Genomic DNA, 18090 nt, shown 5'->3' on the forward strand with positions numbered 1-18090 from the left:
ATGTAGTGCACTACCTAGTGCACTACCCACAGCGGAGTAACGTTTATTTTTCAATATTTTCCTCGCACTCTATTTGTTTGGTTATACTTGAGTCTCAAACTGTTTTTAGGAGACAGTAAGCCCATCTCTTCCACCTCCACGTGCGCCCAGCTCTCCGGCTTTGTCCTCGATCCCCATTCCTCTTCCTACTTAAAGAGACACGTACCTCTGTCAATGCTCTCTCTCGTTTTCTCTCTCTCTCTCTCTCTCTCTCTCTCTCTCTCTCTCTCTCTCTCTCTCTCTCTTCCCCACTGTCTCACTCTCCTTGGAAAACATGTTAACTTCAATTTAAACAGGGCCGTGTCTGCCAGAGAACCTAGCTCAGCGTTTCCTCATTAGTTTCTCCTTGTTCTGAAAATGGTAGAACATAACTGTATAGCTAATAGGATATGGGGAGAGGCGGGCTGTGCGTGTGTGCTCTTAAAGCCTCCGTCGGGCCTACTCTGCCCTCTGTGAGGTTACAGGTTTTTTTTTTTTTTTTCCTTCTCTAGGCCTCCTAATAGACCAGTGGAGGTAAGAGGAAATATGTGCCCGAGCTGCAAGGAGGCCTCTCTCTCTCTCTCTCTCTCTCTCTCTCTCTCTCTCTCTCTCTCTCTCTCTCTCTCTCTCTCTCTCTCTCTCTCTCTCTCTCTCTCGCTGCTCTCTCTCGCTGCTCAGACATGACTAACAGAGACTCGACTCCTGATCGTACGGTATATAGGAGCGATGAGCGCTGCAGTGAAAGAATAACGCAATTCTTGCCATACATGATTTATTGATTCACGAGCACCGCCAGGATACCAAAATTCCGATTCATTTCCGTATACATTTGCAGTGAAGTGTGGTTTTTAATGGCTTCCATATTTTCTGTCAGAGAGTTCATAAAATCATCAGTACTGCCTCTTGAAAGATAAAGACCGCAAGAGAGAATAGCTCAAGTTTATTGTCTTCTGTTGATTTTTCCAGAAACGAAAGCATAACGAGCTGGGTGAGCTTCAGTGTCGGTCTGACAGAAACGGAATTCAAATGTTGCCGAAGAGTGCCAGGATGGTTGCTAACTGAATCTGTAGAACACTTTAGTTGACAATAGAGAACTTGGCACTATATTGACCCTGACATGAACGTTCATGTCACCGGCAACATTTACTTACACCTCAGACCGAGAGATGTCTTGGTAATCTGAATCTCGGGGGTAGATGAGGTATTCCGTATTCTTCTCAGCAAAGTATTGACAGTCTAAATAACCTGGTGCGCCCCCCCTTCGTGGACTATTGAGACATTGCATTGATTTTCTCTTGTCTGTCTTATCCTAATGCATTCACTGCTCCTTCGCGCTGATAATCTCAGAGAAAGAGGAAGTATGCCATCAAATCCCTAGCGAAGGTTTGCTCAATGGATTGAGAATCTGAATGCACTGTTTTTAAGTGGCATTGTATTCAGATTACATGTGTTTGTATTGTCTTGCTCCCACTTCTGCGTCTTATATAGTCCCTCACACTAGGACCCAAAATAAAACACTCCCACACTTGCATGTTGCCGTTAGGCAGGAAATGGGTCAGCAATCCATTAAGATGCCATTAGATAATCTAATTCGGATGGCTTAATCCTTAAATGAAGCCCACTGGACACTGGAGCTCTGCTTGTGTGGAGGAGAATTAGTGTGATTTGGGGCTGTGGAGCTCTAAGATAGGGCTAAAGGAGGCCATGGGTAAAGGTAGGGGGTGACCATGGGGAAAGTTGTTTTTCTCATTAGTGATTGTGTGTGCCCTCGTCTGAAGCCACCTGCAGACCCGTGCTGGGGAATGGAACTTGGGCTTAATAATGAATGACATCCCCAACTCAAACAAAGACGTCATCTTTTTAGTATACAAAGAGTCATTTGGAGAAATAGAATATTAATATGAATTGACCAAAGAGAGATCCTCTAATTCTATATGTAATTGTATGGGATTGACAGTGTGATGGACTGTATAGTACCTTTTAATGTGTCTACTCTGTCTTCACCTGAGAAGGCCTTTAGAGTAGGACTCGGAGTGGGAGAGAAAGAGAGGGTGTGTGTGTGTGTGTTAGGGAGAGGGAGAGAGGAGGGAAGAAGGGAATGCTGCAGGGAACTAGCCTGCTCTGAGCTTTCTTTGTTCAGCAAGGTAGGAAAAAACGTAATCTCTCATTTCCTGTCAGATGATTTTTTGGCAGGAGAGAGAGAGAGAGGGGGAGTGAGAGAGTTAGAGAGAGTTAGAGGCAAAGAGAGAGAGAGTTAGAGGCAGAGTGAGAGTTAGAGGCAGAGAGAGTGTCAGAGGCAGAGGCAAATAGAGAGAGTGAGAGAGTTAGAGGCAAAGAGTGAGAGAGTTAGAGGCAAAGAGTGGGAGAGTTAGAGGCAAAGAGTGAGAGAGTTAGAGGCAAAGAGTGAGATAGTTAGTGGCAAAGAGTGAGAGAGTTAAAGGTAAAGAGAGAGAGTGTTAGAGGCAAAGAGAGAGTGAGAGAGTGTTAGAGGCAACGAGAGAGAGTGGGAGAGCGGCAAAGAGAGAGAGTGAGAGAGTGTTAGAGGCAATGAGAGAGTGTTAGAGGCGGAGCGAGGCAGAGAGAGTCTTAGAGAGAGAGAGGCAGAGAGAGGCAGAGAGAGAGCGAGAGTTAGAGGCAGAGAGAGAGAGTTAGAGACAGAGAGCGTTAGAGGCAGAGAGCGTTAGAGGAAGAGAGAGTTAGAGGCAGAGAGAGAGTTAGAGACAGAGAAAGAGAGTTAGAGGCAAAGAGAGAGAGAGAGAGAGTTAGAGGCAGAGAGAGAGAGTTAGAGGCAGAGAGAGAGAGACTTAGAGGCAGAGAGAGAGGCGAGAGACAGAGAGAGAGGGCGAGAGGCAGAGAGAGAGAGCAAGAGGCAGAGAGAGAGATCGAGAAGCAGACAGAGAGAACAAGAGGTAGAGAGAGAGCGAGAGGCAGAGAGAGAGTTAGAGGCAAAGAGAGTGAGAGTTAAAGGTAAAGAGAGAGAGCGTTAGAGGCAAAGAGAGAGTGAGAGAGTGTTAGAGGCAACGAGAGAGAGTGGGAGAGCGGCAAAGAGAGAGCGTGAGAGAGTGTTAGAGGCAATGAGAGAGTGTTAGAGGCAATGAGAGAGGCAGAGAGAGACAGAGAGAGTCTTAGAGGCAAAGAGAGTCTTAGAGGCAGAGAGAGGGAGAGTTAGAGGCAGAGAGAGAGAGAGAGTTAGAGGCAGAGAGAGAGAGTTAGAGGCAGAGAGAGAAAGAGAGTTAGAGACAGAGAGAGAGAGTTAGAGGCAGAGAGAGAGAGAGCGAGAGGCAGAGAGAGAGAGCGAGAGGCTGAGAGAGAGAGAGAGCGAGAGGCTGAGAGAGAGAGAGAGCGAGAGGCAGAGAGAGAGAGAGTTAGAGGCAAAGAGAGAGAGTTAGAGGCAAAGAGAGAGAGTGAGAGTTAGAGGCAGAGAGAGTTAGAGGCAGAGAGAGTTAGAGGTAGAGAGAGAGAGCGAGAGGCAGAAAGAGAGCAAGAGGCAGAGAGAGAGCGAGAGGCAGAGAGAGAGCGAGAGGCAGAGAGAGAGCGAGAGGCAGAGAGAGAGCGAGAGGCAGAGAGAGAGCGAGAGACAGAGAGAGAGCGAGAGGCAGAGAGAGAGTTAGAGGCAGAGAGAGAGTTAGAGGCAGAGAGAGAGTTAGAGGCAGAGAGAGAGTTAGAGGCAAAGAGAGAGAGTTAGAGGCAAAGAGTTAGAGAGAGAGTTAGAGGCAAAGAGTTAGAGAGAGAGTTAGAGGCAAAGAGAGTAAGCGAGAGTTAGAGGCAAAGAGAGTAAGCGAGAGTTAGAGGCAAAGAGAGAGCGAGAGTTAGAGGCAAAGAGAGAGCGAGAGTTAGAGGCAAAGAGCGAGAGTTAGAGGCAAAGAGAGAGAGCGAGTTAGAGGCAAAGAGAGAGAGAGTTAGAGGCAAAGAGAGAGAGAGTTAGAGGCAAAGAGAGAGAGAGAGTTAGAGGCAAAGAGAGAGAGAGAGTTAGAGGCAAAGAGCGAGAGCGAGAGAGTTAGAGGCAACGAGAGAGAGCGAGAGAGGTAGAGGCAAAGAGAGAGAATGAGAGAGTTAGAGACAAAGAGAGAGAGCGAGAGTTGGAGGCAAAGAGAGCGAGCGAGAGTTGGAGGCAAAGAGAGAGAGTGAGAGGCAGAGAGAGAGTTAGAGGCAAAGAGAGAGAGTTAGAGGCAAAGAGTTAGAGAGAGAGTTAGAGGCAAAGAGTTAGAGAGAGAGTTAGAGGCAAAGAGAGTAAGCGAGAGTTAGAGGCAAAGAGAGTAAGCGAGAGTTAGAGGCAAAGAGAGAGCGAGAGTTAGAGGCAAAGAGAGAGCGAGAGTTAGAGGCAAAGAGCGAGAGTTAGAGGCAAAGAGAGAGCGAGAGTTAGAGGCAAAGAGCGAGAGTTAGAGGCAAAGAGAGAGAGCGAGTTAGAGGCAAAGAGAGAGAGAGTTAGAGGCAAAGAGAGAGAGAGTTAGAGGCAAAGAGAGAGAGAGAGTTAGAGGCAAAGAGAGAGAGAGAGTTAGAGGCAAAGAGCGAGAGCGAGAGAGTTAGAGGCAACGAGAGAGAGCGAGAGAGGTAGAGGCAAAGAGAGAGAATGAGAGAGTTAGAGACAAAGAGAGAGAGCGAGAGTTGGAGGCAAAGAGAGCGAGCGAGAGTTGGAGGCAAAGAGAGAGAGTGAGAGAGTTAGAGGCAAAGAGAGAGAGTTGGAGGCAAAGAGAGAGAGCAAGAGTTGGAGGCAAAGAGAGAGAGCGAGAGTTGGAGGCAAAGAGAGCGAGCGAGAGTTAGAGGCAAAGAGCGAGACAGAGCTGGAGGCAACGAGAGAGAGTGAGAGAGTTAGAGGCAAAGAGAGAGTGCGAGAGAGAGATAGAGGCAAAGAGAGAGAGTGAGAGAGTTAGAGGCAAAGAGTGAGAGAGAGCTGGAGGCAACGAGAGAGAGTGAGAGAGTTAGAGGCAAAGCGAGAGAGTGAGAGTTGGAGGCAAAGAGAGCGAGCGAGAGTTGGAGGCAAAGAGAGCGAGCGAGAGTTGGAGGCAAAGAGGGCGAGCGAGAGTTGGAGGCAAAGAGAGCGAGCGAGAGTTGGAGGCAAAGAGAGAGAGCGAGAGTTGGAGGCAAAGAGAGCGAGCGAGAGTTGGAGGCAAAGAGAGCGAGCGAGAGTTGGAGGCAAAGAGAGCGAGCGAGAGTTGGAGGCAAAGAGAGTAAGCGAGAGTTAGAGGCAAAGAGAGAGCGAGAGTTAGAGGCAAAGAGAGAGCGAGAGTTAGAGGCAAAGAGCGAGAGTTAGAGGCAAAGAGAGAGAGCGAGTTAGAGGCAAAGAGAGAGAGAGTTAGAGGCAAAGAGAGAGAGAGAGTTAGAGGCAAAGAGAGAGAGAGAGTTAGAGGCAAAGAGCGAGAGCGAGAGAGTTAGAGGCAACGAGAGAGAGCGAGAGAGGTAGAGGCAAAGAGAGAGAATGAGAGAGTTAGAGACAAAGAGAGAGAGCGAGAGTTGGAGGCAAAGAGAGCGAGCGAGAGTTGGAGGCAAAGAGAGAGAGTGAGAGAGTTAGAGGCAAAGAGAGAGAGTTGGAGGCAAAGAGAGAGAGCAAGAGTTGGAGGCAAAGAGAGAGAGCGAGAGTTGGAGGCAAAGAGAGCGAGCGAGAGTTAGAGGCAAAGAGCGAGACAGAGCTGGAGGCAACGAGAGAGAGTGAGAGAGTTAGAGGCAAAGAGAGAGTGCGAGAGAGAGATAGAGGCAAAGAGAGAGAGTGAGAGAGTTAGAGGCAAAGAGTGAGAGAGAGCTGGAGGCAACGAGAGAGAGTGAGAGAGTTAGAGGCAAAGCGAGAGAGTGAGAGTTGGAGGCAAAGAGAGCGAGCGAGAGTTGGAGGCAAAGAGAGCGAGCGAGAGTTGGAGGCAAAGAGGGCGAGCGAGAGTTGGAGGCAAAGAGAGCGAGCGAGAGTTGGAGGCAAAGAGAGAGAGCGAGAGTTGGAGGCAAAGAGAGCGAGCGAGAGTTGGAGGCAAAGAGAGCGAGCGAGAGTTGGAGGCAAAGAGAGCGAGCGAGAGTTGGAGGCAAAGAGAGCGAGCGAGAGTTGGAGGCAAAGAGAGAGAGCGAGAGAGTTAGAGGCAAAGAGAGAGAGTGAGAGAGTTAGAGGCAAAGAGTAAGAGTTAGAGGCAAAGAGAGCGAGCGAGAGTTGGAGGCAGAGAGAGAGAGAGAGAGTTAGAGGCAAAGAGAGAGAGTGAGAGAGTTGGAGGCAAAGAGAGAGAGTTGGAGGCAAAGAGAGAGAGTTGGAGGCAAAGAGAGAGAGTTAGAGGCAAAGAGAGAGAGTGAGAGTTGGAGGCAAAGAGAGCGAGCGAGAGTTGGAGGCAATGAGAGCGAGCAAGAGTTGGAGGCAAAGAGAGAGCGTGAGAGAGTTAGAGGCAAAGAGAGAGAGTGAGAGAGTTAGAGGCAAAGAGCGAGAGTTAGAGGCAAAGAGAGCGAGCGAGAGTTGGAGGCAAAGAGAGCGAGCGAGAGTTGGAGGCAAAGAGAGTGAGCGAGAGTTGGAGGCAAAGAGAGCGAGCGAGAGTTGGAGGCAAAGAGATCGAGCGAGAGTTGGAGGCAAAGAGAGCGAGCGAGAGTTGGAGGCAAAGGGAGCGAGCGAGAGTTGGAGGCAAAGAGAGAGAGTGAGAGTTGGAGGCAAAGAGAGAGAGTGAGAGAGTTGGAGGCAAAGAGAGAGAGTGAGAGAGTTAGAGGCAAAGAGAGAGAGTGAGAGAGTTAGAGGCAAAGAGAAAGAGTTGGAGACAAAGAGAGAGAGCGAGAGTTGGAGGCAAAGAGAGCGAGCAAGAGTTGGAGGCAAAGAGAGCGAGCGAGAGTTGGAGGCAAAGAGAGCGAGCGAGAGTTGGAGGCAAAGAGAGCGAGCGAGAGTTGGAGGCAAAGAGAGCGAGCGAGAGTTAGAGGCAAAGAGAGAAAGAGAGAGTTAGAGGCAAAGAGAGAGAGTTGGAGGCAAAGAGAGAGAGCGAGAGTTGGAGGCAAAGAGAGCGAGCGAGAGTTGGAGGCAAAGCGAGCGAGAGTTAGAGGCAAAGAGAGAGAGAGAGAGTTAGAGGCAAAGAGAGAGAGGGAGAGAAATGGAGAGTGAGAATGATGAAGGGAAGGGGTCCAAAGAGAAAGGGGTAAGGAGGAGGAGAAGAAAAAAACCTGCCCAAATAACCTGTGTAGATCATCTCTGGTGTTTTAACCCTTTATAGGACTGGATCTGGCTTCCAACATTTTCCACTTACAAATGTAGTTGCCAAATTTCTCTCTTTCTTTCTTTCTTTCTTTCTTTCTTTCTTTCTTTCTTTCTTTCTTTCTTTCTTTCTTTCATTCTTATTCTCTTTCTCTCTCCTTCCCTCCTCTCCTTCTCTCTTTTTTCCTTTACTTGTTTTATTTTCTAAGGAGTCTGATCCCCTTAGAAGCATGTATTAAATATGTGGTTCCCATTGATTTTAGTTGAGGCTGAGCCACTAGGAGAAGTTTTTTGTATGAAATGCAGACCAGATCATTAGACACCATTCATGGACACAGACAGACAGTCGTGTCAGATGGGACAGCCTCGGGGGGAATTAAGTCTGTGTTTCACCATATCCGGTCCCCACTCCTCTCCTCTTCCCCCGTTAGCTCGTCTTCCTATCCCACAGACAACAATAATCAACTTTTTTCCCCCTCTCTCTTTATCGAGGAAGTCTTACACCTGCATGGAAACAGTGGAGGGACTTGGTTAACCTACATAACCTTTCAAACACATCCCTCATTCTTTGCGCCCCAAACGATAAAACCCGCTCCTGTCTAGTGTCTGTATACCAGGCTCTGTATATAGTGTTGGCCTATAATGTAGCAATTGTGCAAGACAGGTATTTCAGATGTAGTGGGTAGTGGGGGGTAATTGATTCATTATTCAACGCGTACGTATCTTTGAGCCCCTTGAGAACAACACACTGTTTGTTTCGCAGGCAGGCCGCGTTTTTCAGTTTGCGCCTCCTGCGAACAATCGCTGTGTTGTGTTGCATTAGCGTGCGTTGAATAGGGATGGGGCGGATTTGTAAAGACCCCAACCCCCTTCTGTAGCACCATTGATCGACATGGAGAGGGTCTGTTGATATGGAATTAGGTGTGATCCTCGCTTGACATCCTTCTCAGAGGAATCGGTGGAAAACACCGGAAGCGCTTTGTTTGACTGTGTCTACCCTCAAACCATAGACTGATTAGACTAGACATAAGGCCTTTACATCATCCTTCCTGGGTAAAGCGAATGCACTGGGCACACACTGGTTGAATCAACATTGTTTCCACGCCATTTCAAGGGAATTACATTGAACCAACGTGGAATCGACGTTGAATTGATGTCTGTGCCCGGTGGGAAGTGATTGGGTAAGAGGGATGAGTCTATAGTGGACTTGGGACATGCTGTTGTCAAATGGTCTGCGTGAACATTTTGTTGAAATAGTTTTAGGGGATATTCATTAAACATTGCCATAGAATCGTAGAAATGCGATCGGCGGTGCATGATAATGACGATTGTTAACAACACATAATGCTAATTACTCAGAATTGTGTTCTGCCTAACAAAATAATTGGGTAGTTGAATGTGGTTTTTAACATTATGAATGAACCCTTTTGTCTTTTTTCCCCCCCCTCAGCTGACTATCCCACTAAAGTGTAACTGTTCATTTAATAGCGATGTGTTACAGTATAAATGTAATGACTTGCTGCAGAGCATTTCATCATTGTGCGTGTAGAGCATCAGATTGGTGCCATTGTCTCATCTCTACTCATGCTTTCAAAAGCTTCCGATGCTCAAATGCAGGTGACTCAAAACTCGCTTCTGTTCTCTCTCCCTTCTCTCTCTGTTGTGTTTCCATAGTCCTGGTACCTGGGCGAGCTTAGTTCCATTCCAAGTCACGAACGGGACTCCGATTCTGCCAACAAATGTCCACCAGAACTACAGCATAAACATCATTGGTGAACCCCCCCTCCTCCACACAGAGGCAGAGAACTGAAGACCCGGTCGGGGGGGGGGGGGGCAAGAAGTGTCGGCAACGGGGGAAATAATCAGCAAGCAGCACTTAAAACAATTGTGTTTGTCCTTTGTCCCCCCTCCCCCCTCCCCTCCACCCTTTCCTCCCCAAACCCCTCCTCCCATCGGGACATTGGCCAAGAAGACTTGAGTTGGTTTGGAGCGAATCTGATCCGGTCCGCTCTAGCTAACCCTATGCCATGCCAGTCAGTCATTGTGTGAGAAGAGACTTTCCATTCAAAATGCTGTGACGTATTCTGTACAAAAACATTTAGATGCCTTAATATTTAGCATGAGAACTCTTAGTCTGATGGTGGTCTTCTTCTTCTTCATTCTGTTGTTGGGAGTTTTTAACCTTGGTTTACAAACAGGGGAAGTGATCTGAAACACACAAAGGCTGGCTGGTAGTAGATTACCCGACTGTAAGTTATTCAACTCTGACCTTTACCCCTTCTGCAGAAGAGGCTCCCATGTCAAACTATTGACTATGTAACCATAGGAACAAATTGTGAATTCAGTGTTGTTTTTTTCTTCTTTGATTTCAGTTTACTGTGATACAATTTTATTTTGTCTGAAACTCGTTATCCTGTTGATTCTGTACTGCTATCCACTTAAAAGTTAGTTATACTCCTTAGAGTTGTGAACTCTTACTATGGTAAAAAAAGAAGAGAAAAACACTATATTTTTAGGTTAGAGATTTGACCCGTTTTTTAAGAATTCGTATCTCCTTTAGAAAAGGAAAAAAAAAAGACAAAAAATGATCTAAAAATCTCGAAAGAGGCAAGTGCAATTGAATTTTTGAAGGGAAGCTATGTCTGTCAGCCCTAAGACTCTAAAGGAAGGAGGGTAAATATGAAACTTTGTTGTTTTAAATACGTAAACGTAAAAAGGTTTAAAAAAACAAACATTTGATTTCAGTCGCATTTCCGTGTATCTAAATATGGAAAGAAAAGAATACTAAGCCTGAAATGCAGTGATGTGTTTGAAGGTGCGCATTAAGCTACCTGTGCAGAACTGAATATGAACAAGCCAGCACTTCTATTAAGCCCTACTCAGTCTCATTGGGAGCTTTTTATTTATTGTGAGAAAAAAAATACTTAAATTCTTTTTTTTTTTTTATTGAAACACACGTAGTGTATAAAATGGCATCTGAAATCAATAACATATGCATTTGGCCATCAGCTTATGAAGCTTGTGTTTATAATATGACTTGACGAGAAAAAAAGAATGCAGGCCGTTAAAGTCATTCACGAAAATGTATGTGTATGTCGAAAAATCTACACTTTTGTGCAACCCTGAACCTTCAAGGTTGCAGAGGGTTGCACATTTTGCTTCTTGAACACTCACATCCCAGATACAGTGGTGGCAGTCCCTGAAATCTAGAATTGTGCACGGCAGGTCTATTGCCTTGGCCTCTCTCCAAGTCCAGATATATTTCTATGACAAATCTCTCCAATACTCTTCATTTGCACGATGACATACTTGTCCACATTACGTGCCTTGCCTTTTGAATATAGAGACATCACTACACTTGTTTTTTTGCTGCATTTATTACCATTATAGAAAAGAAATTAACATTTTTATGATAAGATAATTGTTTTGTACTCTGAATGAAAATTGTGACATTGTTGATTTGTAACTTTCATTTACTACTTTATCTCACAGTTACATTGCATATCAAGGCTGTGTATCGTCGCCGTTTTAAAGTTTATAATCAACCATCATTATTTTTCAGTATTTTCGGTGGTTTTTTAATAACCTTTAATTTTTGTTGTTATCGTTTTTGTCATTTCGTTTTTGTTTTTCATCTTCCAGTTACTATCGAGGAGGGAGGAATTCAGATGTATGAAAATTATGCAATACCAACTTTTGCCTATGTAGGTAGTGCTTATAGATACGTCAACTATTAGAGGCTAGTTTGGAGACTATTGTAATGCATTTATTTTGTTGATATCGTTGTTGTTGTTGTTGTTTTCCTTTTTTTAATTGACCAAAGTGGGGACTGCTTTCTATGCAGTGTATGACAAGGTCTTTTTTAGTGTACTGAGAGATGGAGAGACATGTTTCAGTGTGTTTTGAATTCTTGGTGGGGGAGGGAGGGGGTATTTTTTCTAACCTTACAGTTTGTCTGTTAAGAATGCACCCGTATAGTCTCATATGGCTGCAAAGTCACTGATCTGTCTACTGTGACAAAATGTACTATTTTCTTTCAACTTCCCATCTGGGGTGCTAGCATGTGACATTGACTAAGCTCATTTTCACAGGAGAGACGGCTTGACTTGAGTGTGACAATCATTTAAAAAAATTATTCAGGAGAGGAACACATTAACCTTAGTCAGACCCGCAATTTCAAACTGAAATCATACTGGGTACTTGTGAAAAGCCAACACTTTGATCATACTACTTGTATGCAGGAAGCTATATTAGCATTAACCCTTAACAATCATCTGTGCCATTCTATCAGTCGCTGTGTGCAATTCCCAAGTAGATGCCTTAAACTATATATAAAGTTACCTGTTACACATGCGCTACAATCAACAAACCGACAAATGCTTGTGAGATCGGTCAAATCAGTCTAAAGAAAGTATTTGGAAGTAGGCAAATTTATGCACTAGATCTGTATAAATCCCAGGGATAACTCTACCCATTTGGGGGAGTTATTTTATCGCTATAGGGAGCCTTGTATTTTATCATGTAATAAGCTATGGACTACACAGGAAAGATATCTACTATTTTCCTTGTACTCTGTAGGGTCGAAGAATAAGAACAAAAATGGAGCCCTTGCATAGCACATAGGCATTGGTTAATCGTCTTCCCCAAGTGTGTTGTGTCAAATATATAACTCGTATATAATAAATAATAATAAAAGATAAAAAGTCGTACATATAAGGAACAAAAACTAAATCTCAGGCGTTACGTGGCATTAAGAATTCTAATGATAACTCTCCCACTTTGTAATATGAGAAACTACTTTTATAACTCAAATAGACACTATCCATAGTGATGTTTGTTACCTGTTGCACTCTATCCCAACAATTGTGAAAGTTCTTACCTGCTTAATTCGAAGAAAGGTACTGTATTATATACCCAACACTTTTTGAGAGGCCAGAAAGTATATAAAACGTATTAAACTCAAGTCAAGCTTATTCTCTCCTCCTTCACCAAGATACTTATTCTGATTTTGTGAAGAAAAAAAACATTACAAAAACAAAAGCCACCCCGTTCTATGTGCACTGTTCTGCCTTTTTTTGTGTGAAAACGTAAGTGCTTTGCAGCCTCTGGCCATTGGAGACCCCACTGAAGGGCATTTTCCCTGAGTCAAGTGCGATAGAAACGTGTCAGACGCGGTGTTGATATTTTGGGTAGAAGACTGTGTGTATATAAAGGTGAATACTGTGGTGGCGTCGATAGCAGTAGTCCTTTGGGGTCAGTTTGTGAGTAATGTGTGTTTTGAGAATGTGTGAGTATGCATGTGTGTGCTTGTAAGAGAGAATGTAAGAGGGATAGAGAGGGTGAAACTACACAGCGAGCGAAGATGAGGGTATTTCTATTGAGAAGCCTGCCTTATAGGCAGGAGTTTGTACACTGTAGTCTTTTTCAAGATTTTTCTTTGACGCCCTTGTTTGTAAATGTTTTCAAACATCTTGGGGAATATGAGTCAATTCCATTTTATGAAAAAAGAAAAAACAATAAATTGGTTGCGGAGGCAGGACTTGAGTTACAACTCTCCAGCTTTCCCCAAATAATCGAAAATAAAAGTATTTTATCAATTTTCCATATTCCTGTATTTAGGGGAAGTATCCTATACAGAACCCTAAAATGTAAAAAAAAATATATCTGTTTTTTTAAATTGTGTTTAGTGCTTATAAACTTTCCATTTTGGAAACATTTCAGTAATATTTGAAATTCTTGTTTTTGTTAGTGTGGCCATAGTACAGAGTGTGATGTGATTATGTGGTTTTGAATCCATGTCGGAGAGCGAGAGAAATAGAGGTTTGATTGGGGTTCTATGTTTAACGGTAGGGGATATCTATTCATGTCACTTTACAATAAAGTCACCTGATTTGAGCCTACCACCAGTGAATACCAGGGTAACGTCTTAAGTGACATCATAGGTTGTTCTACTGTGCTAAAGTGTGTTGTGTCAATCGTACGTAAGTCCTCCTTTAGAAATGTGCCGTATAGCGTTTCGCTCAGAAAAATCGTAATTACAGGATGATGCAACAATCCGTGAGAAGTTTGGCGCTAGCATTTGACAATGTTTTGATATGTCTATTAGGGTTTTGGAACAGGCATGTGTATGCAACATCAAGCAAGTAGTTCCGCTGTGAGGATTGGTTGATGTAAGTCCTTTGTGGCCCCCAGGCATCACACATTTTTGCACTTTCCATAATTTAACCTACATTTGATTCAAGCCCTTCAAGTACTCGTATAGAAATTGCCCTTAGATTCTCCAGAACTTTTATATCAGTGTTTCACTCATGGTATATCTTTCATAGATAGGTATTGCCAGTTTTTTTTGTTGCACACATTTTTTAAGGTAATATTTATTTTCAAAGGGCTACTTTAATTTGATCATCTCTGGACAGTATGTACACAGGTGAAACCGTTTTCACAGAATGACATGTAGGCCTACGGATAAGAAAGGCTTGGTAGAGATGAGTATTATTCAATATTCAGTAATGATTGTTGAAAGCTATCCATGGTCAACCATTCAGTTAGTACCTTATGCAAGGAGGACCAGTGGCAATCATGCAATATCTGTGTAGTTCTAGTTACTGAATGTTTAGTGCTCTAGGGACTAAGAGGACAGATGGATGGCCGAAAACGCTTTCAGGAGGTGTGTTTTTACGCAAGCAATAGACGTGTTCCATGTATTGATTATTAACATCAGGTTGTTGTTGTAAGCAGGAAACATAAAAACCAGCATTTTATGTATTTTTAATCACCAAACAAAATATATTATTAATTCAGTGCCTGTTCAAGCTCACCGTGTCAGTGGAGTGTCCATTGTTAATAAATCTGAAATCTGAAAAAGTTCAACAACTTAAAATGAAGCGGTGTGTGTGGGGCGCCTTGGCGTGTTCTCCCAAATCTTTTGTTTTTGTTTGTTGTTTTGGTTTGAGATGTGGCTTCACAAGAGCGTTTTTTTTGTGCTTCATTCATTTGAAGGTCTTGGTCAACTGGGTGTGCACGTCTCATGCTTGCTCTTTGAGGGGAATAAACTATGTGTACACGTCATTTGGACAGTGTATTTATTTGGATTGTCAAATGCTACATTATGTAAACTAATGTCATTTAGAAACGAATGCTTGCCAACTTCTCCGCAGGGTTGACTTCTTATGGGTCTTGTGGCACTTTTACTCCCTCTGCGCACACATTATTACGATGGCGAATCACTTCAAGGTGAATTAAAAAACACAACAACAACAACAACGAAATAATGTAACAGTCTCCAGTAGGGAATTGTAGTAACACTGCAGGTGTGTGCAAAAGGTCTATGTATGTATTGAATGTACGTTTTAGAGAACTTTTGAAATCTTTTTGTTTATATCTTGTTATTTTACAGTTTAGGAACCACAGGTATCCGTTGTGAACTGTATAGCGAAGGCCTTGATATCCCTTCTTTTTTTATTGATTTTAGAACTTTAAAGCAGTAGGCAATGCCTTTGAGATGGTTACATTTGGTGCAGGGGCTAAAATTGCCACAAGATTAAAATCAATGTAAATAAGGCTCAACATTTTTGTGATTGTTACTGTAATATCCAGCCTATACTGCTAGCAGCTGTTTTTACTGCAGTCAATTACTGGAAGTGGATATATTTCCTATGCAAAACTGTTTAAACAATAAAATGAGCTATGCTACAAAAATGTCTGTTGTATTATGTCTTCTCTGTGTCAGTTAAACATCTCAGGACTACATACTTCCATACAACTGTACATTTGTCTTTTGAAATAGTTACTTTGTTTTAAGTCAACAATTGGAGACACTCACTTGGCTAAATTACAAAACCCAAAGCGTAATAACTGTTCTCTGGTTGAGACATCAATCACAATGAATGAGACAACATGCCTAGAGCATCAACTGACTTCATCACTGCATTCAAAAGGCTTGCAGCCATTTTTATTTTATGAAACAGTTTGAGTGCAAGGAAAGGGGGAAGATTGGTATGGAGAAGTTGTATGGTTATATTTCAAGCTAATTGGTTAACTTTGTGGGTGTCAACACATGGGCCATTTTAACTTGGAATGTTCTGATATATGTTGAGTTGGGAGCTGACTGCAGACAGAGGAGCTAGTGATGTAATTCCCCATGTGGGTCACTATGACACGACCAGTTGTTACTCAACAAAAATTACTTATTACTTCTTTCAACAATAACAAATTAGTTTACTTATTACTCCCTGGGAAAAGTAATTAGTTACACTAATCGTTATATTACTTTTGCGTTACACCCAAAACGTTGCGTGTCCTCACTCAGTAGAACAATGTCAATGTTATGTAGGCCTATACACCAACACAAGTAACCTAATAATGACAGACACAAAATCTACTATACACCCAGCTACAAGCTTGTTCAGCTTTCCCTGGGTTACAGCCTTGGTTGTTTGGATGAGGTAGGCCTACAGTTAACTTCAGCAGCAGTGATCAGGCCTCAGGGGTCTATCGCTACGAGTTTTGTCTTGGCATGTTACTTTTGCAGGTGCTTCAAGAGATTGGAAGTTGTGTTTCTAGCAGTGGAGAGGTGTTTCTCACCTGGGCACAGTTGACGTTTAACAGTTATATTCAATTTGTCTTCTTAACAAATCAAAGTAATGGGAGTACTTCCAAGCGGAGAACATGTTTCAGACACCATTTTTCATCTCCCCTACTAAAGCAGAGTAATCCGTGCGTAAACCGGAACTTGGCGAGAGGACATCAGACATAGGACGAAAACAATTAGAATCTGGGGTGGGGGGGGATTTTAAATATTGCACCAACAGGGAATAATAATCATCACAAGTATGTATTTAGATCAATAACTGTAATAGGAAGGGAATGGTAACAAAAGTAACAAAGTAACTACAGTACGACCTATCTTTGATCAGTAACTAATATTATTACTCAAATTGAAACAGTACTCTGTTATATTATTTGTTACAGCAAAAAGTAATATTATTACTGTAACGCATTACCCCCAACACTGGTCATGACTATGAAACATTGAACTCCTAAGCCCTTCACACAGACCTAATGGGATTCTGGACATTGCATAAGGCACAAAGCAGGAAAATACTCCAATTAACTCCTATTAAAGCCAACCGAAACCCCATTGCTATGCTCTACAATATCATCTGCCATCAAAACCCCCATCGCTGTGCCCACAAGATAAGCCACTGCAAAAACAAAAATGGCTGCCGCCGCATTTTCACTAGGACAGGATGCTGTGGAGACACACATGCCATGGTTCTGATCAAGGTGAAACTAGCACCTGGCCTTGAGCACCGAGCTGAGTTCATTTGGTCTATAAAAGAAGAACAACATTGTGCCGGACTGATATAAAATTACCCCGATGTATAATAGTAATCATTATGCCATTTATCAAAATTGGCCAGTTAAAGTCAACATCTGGCTTCAATAGAGGAGCTACAGTCTGTAGGGTTTTGGCGGTTCTCGTATCCTACATATTTTCCATTCTTTTTATCAAAGCCTGCTGTCAGTGATTTGAAGAAACTAAATAGATGGCGATTCGCTCTTATTAGGTTTCTCGGGCCTCAAGTAAAGGGGATTTCATGATTGCCTTTGTTTTTGGCCTTTTTTCTTCCGGGGTGGACCTTGTGGAGGCTCGTGAAACATGAAGCTCTTCCCTGAGCGCTCTCAGTAAACTACTGCAGTGTAAAGAGAGAGAGAGGAAAGGAGGGGAGGACGGAGTTACTTCAGCAAGACAGGAACAACCAGTTCTCTAACACAAACATGTGAGCACCTACAGGAACTTAACCCTGGGTGCAGTCAAACAGAGAAATGTAAAATAATGTGTTTACAGTTCATTTTGATCATAATTTCTCTGTTTTTACTAACCTTACCTCATGGATGTATTGTTTTATCACTACTCAATGCTTACATACTGTTTGTGATGTAACTACTTTTATCATGATCTTCTTGAAAATGAGACGCTACACATCAGGAGATTATTCTGCCTAAATATCTAAACAGAAAAGTACAGTGGCTAGTGAAAGTGTACACACTGTTTCTACTGATCTACACAACCTCAAATATGTATATTTTTTCATTACAACAGTGAATAATTTTGAATAAGATTCTACCAACCTTGCACAACTCTTAGGGCAACATATGTCCATTGCTTTTGACAAAATTGCTCAAGCTCATTTAGGAATCATTGATGAACAGCAATATTCAAACCTTGTCTCTAATTTTCAAGTCAGGACTAAGACTGGACCATTCAGGAACACCTCAACTTTTTCTCATGGTTAGGTTTTCAGAAGACCACGGCTGATTTTCCTTTAACCTTTTACCAGGGCTTTTCTCCTTATATATTTATTTTGATCCTGACAAACCCCCAGTCCCTGCTGTTGACAAGCATACTCATAACATGATGCTGCCACCACAATTCTTGAAAATACAGAGGATCAACAACATTGCATTCACTCCACATTACTGGCCTGTGTGACAAAGTGAAAAGAAGGAAGCCGGTGTTAAACAATCTACTCCAAATCATCCATTCTGTTTACAACAAGGCCGTTAAGTAATACTGCAAGACAACACAGCAAATAAATACAATTTTTGGCCTAAATGAAAAACTACAGGTTTTGGTCAAATCCAATCCAATACAACACAGAGTGAAACCCTCTCTATTGTCATGTATTGAGGTTGCAGCATCATGTTATGGGTATGCTTGTCAGGATCAAAATAAATATGAAAAGAGCAAAGCCCAAGTAAAAAGTTGGGATAGAGTTGTATTTTTCAGCAGGTCAATTACACAAATTGTAAAGCCAAAGACACACCGAATGGCTTTCCAAGAGATTTTGAGTGTTCCTGTCCATTCTCAGTCCTGACTTAAATCTGCTTGAAAATCAGAGACACGGTTTGAAAATTGCTGTCGATCAATG

At 42.9% G+C, this 18090-nt stretch overlaps 1 protein-coding gene across 6 annotated transcripts in view; it reads left to right on the forward strand.

Annotated features, from left to right (window-relative positions):
• LOC115194212 (nuclear factor 1 B-type) overlaps positions 1–14854 on the forward strand; it is an 83711-nt gene extending 68857 nt beyond the window's left edge. For all 6 annotated transcript variants that reach the window (XM_029753693.1, XM_029753694.1, XM_029753691.1 and 3 more), the window contains one exon: positions 8831–14854. In XM_029753693.1, coding sequence (XP_029609553.1) covers positions 8831–8966 — 136 coding nt within the window. In that variant the 3' untranslated portion in view covers positions 8967–14854. The remainder of the gene's footprint in view (positions 1–8830) is intronic.
• The last annotated feature ends 3236 nt before the right edge of the window (positions 14855–18090 follow it).

The sequence above is a fragment of the Salmo trutta genome, chromosome 5 (genome assembly GCF_901001165.1).
Source record: "Salmo trutta chromosome 5, fSalTru1.1, whole genome shotgun sequence".
Classification (NCBI taxonomy): Eukaryota; Metazoa; Chordata; class Actinopteri; order Salmoniformes; family Salmonidae; genus Salmo; species Salmo trutta.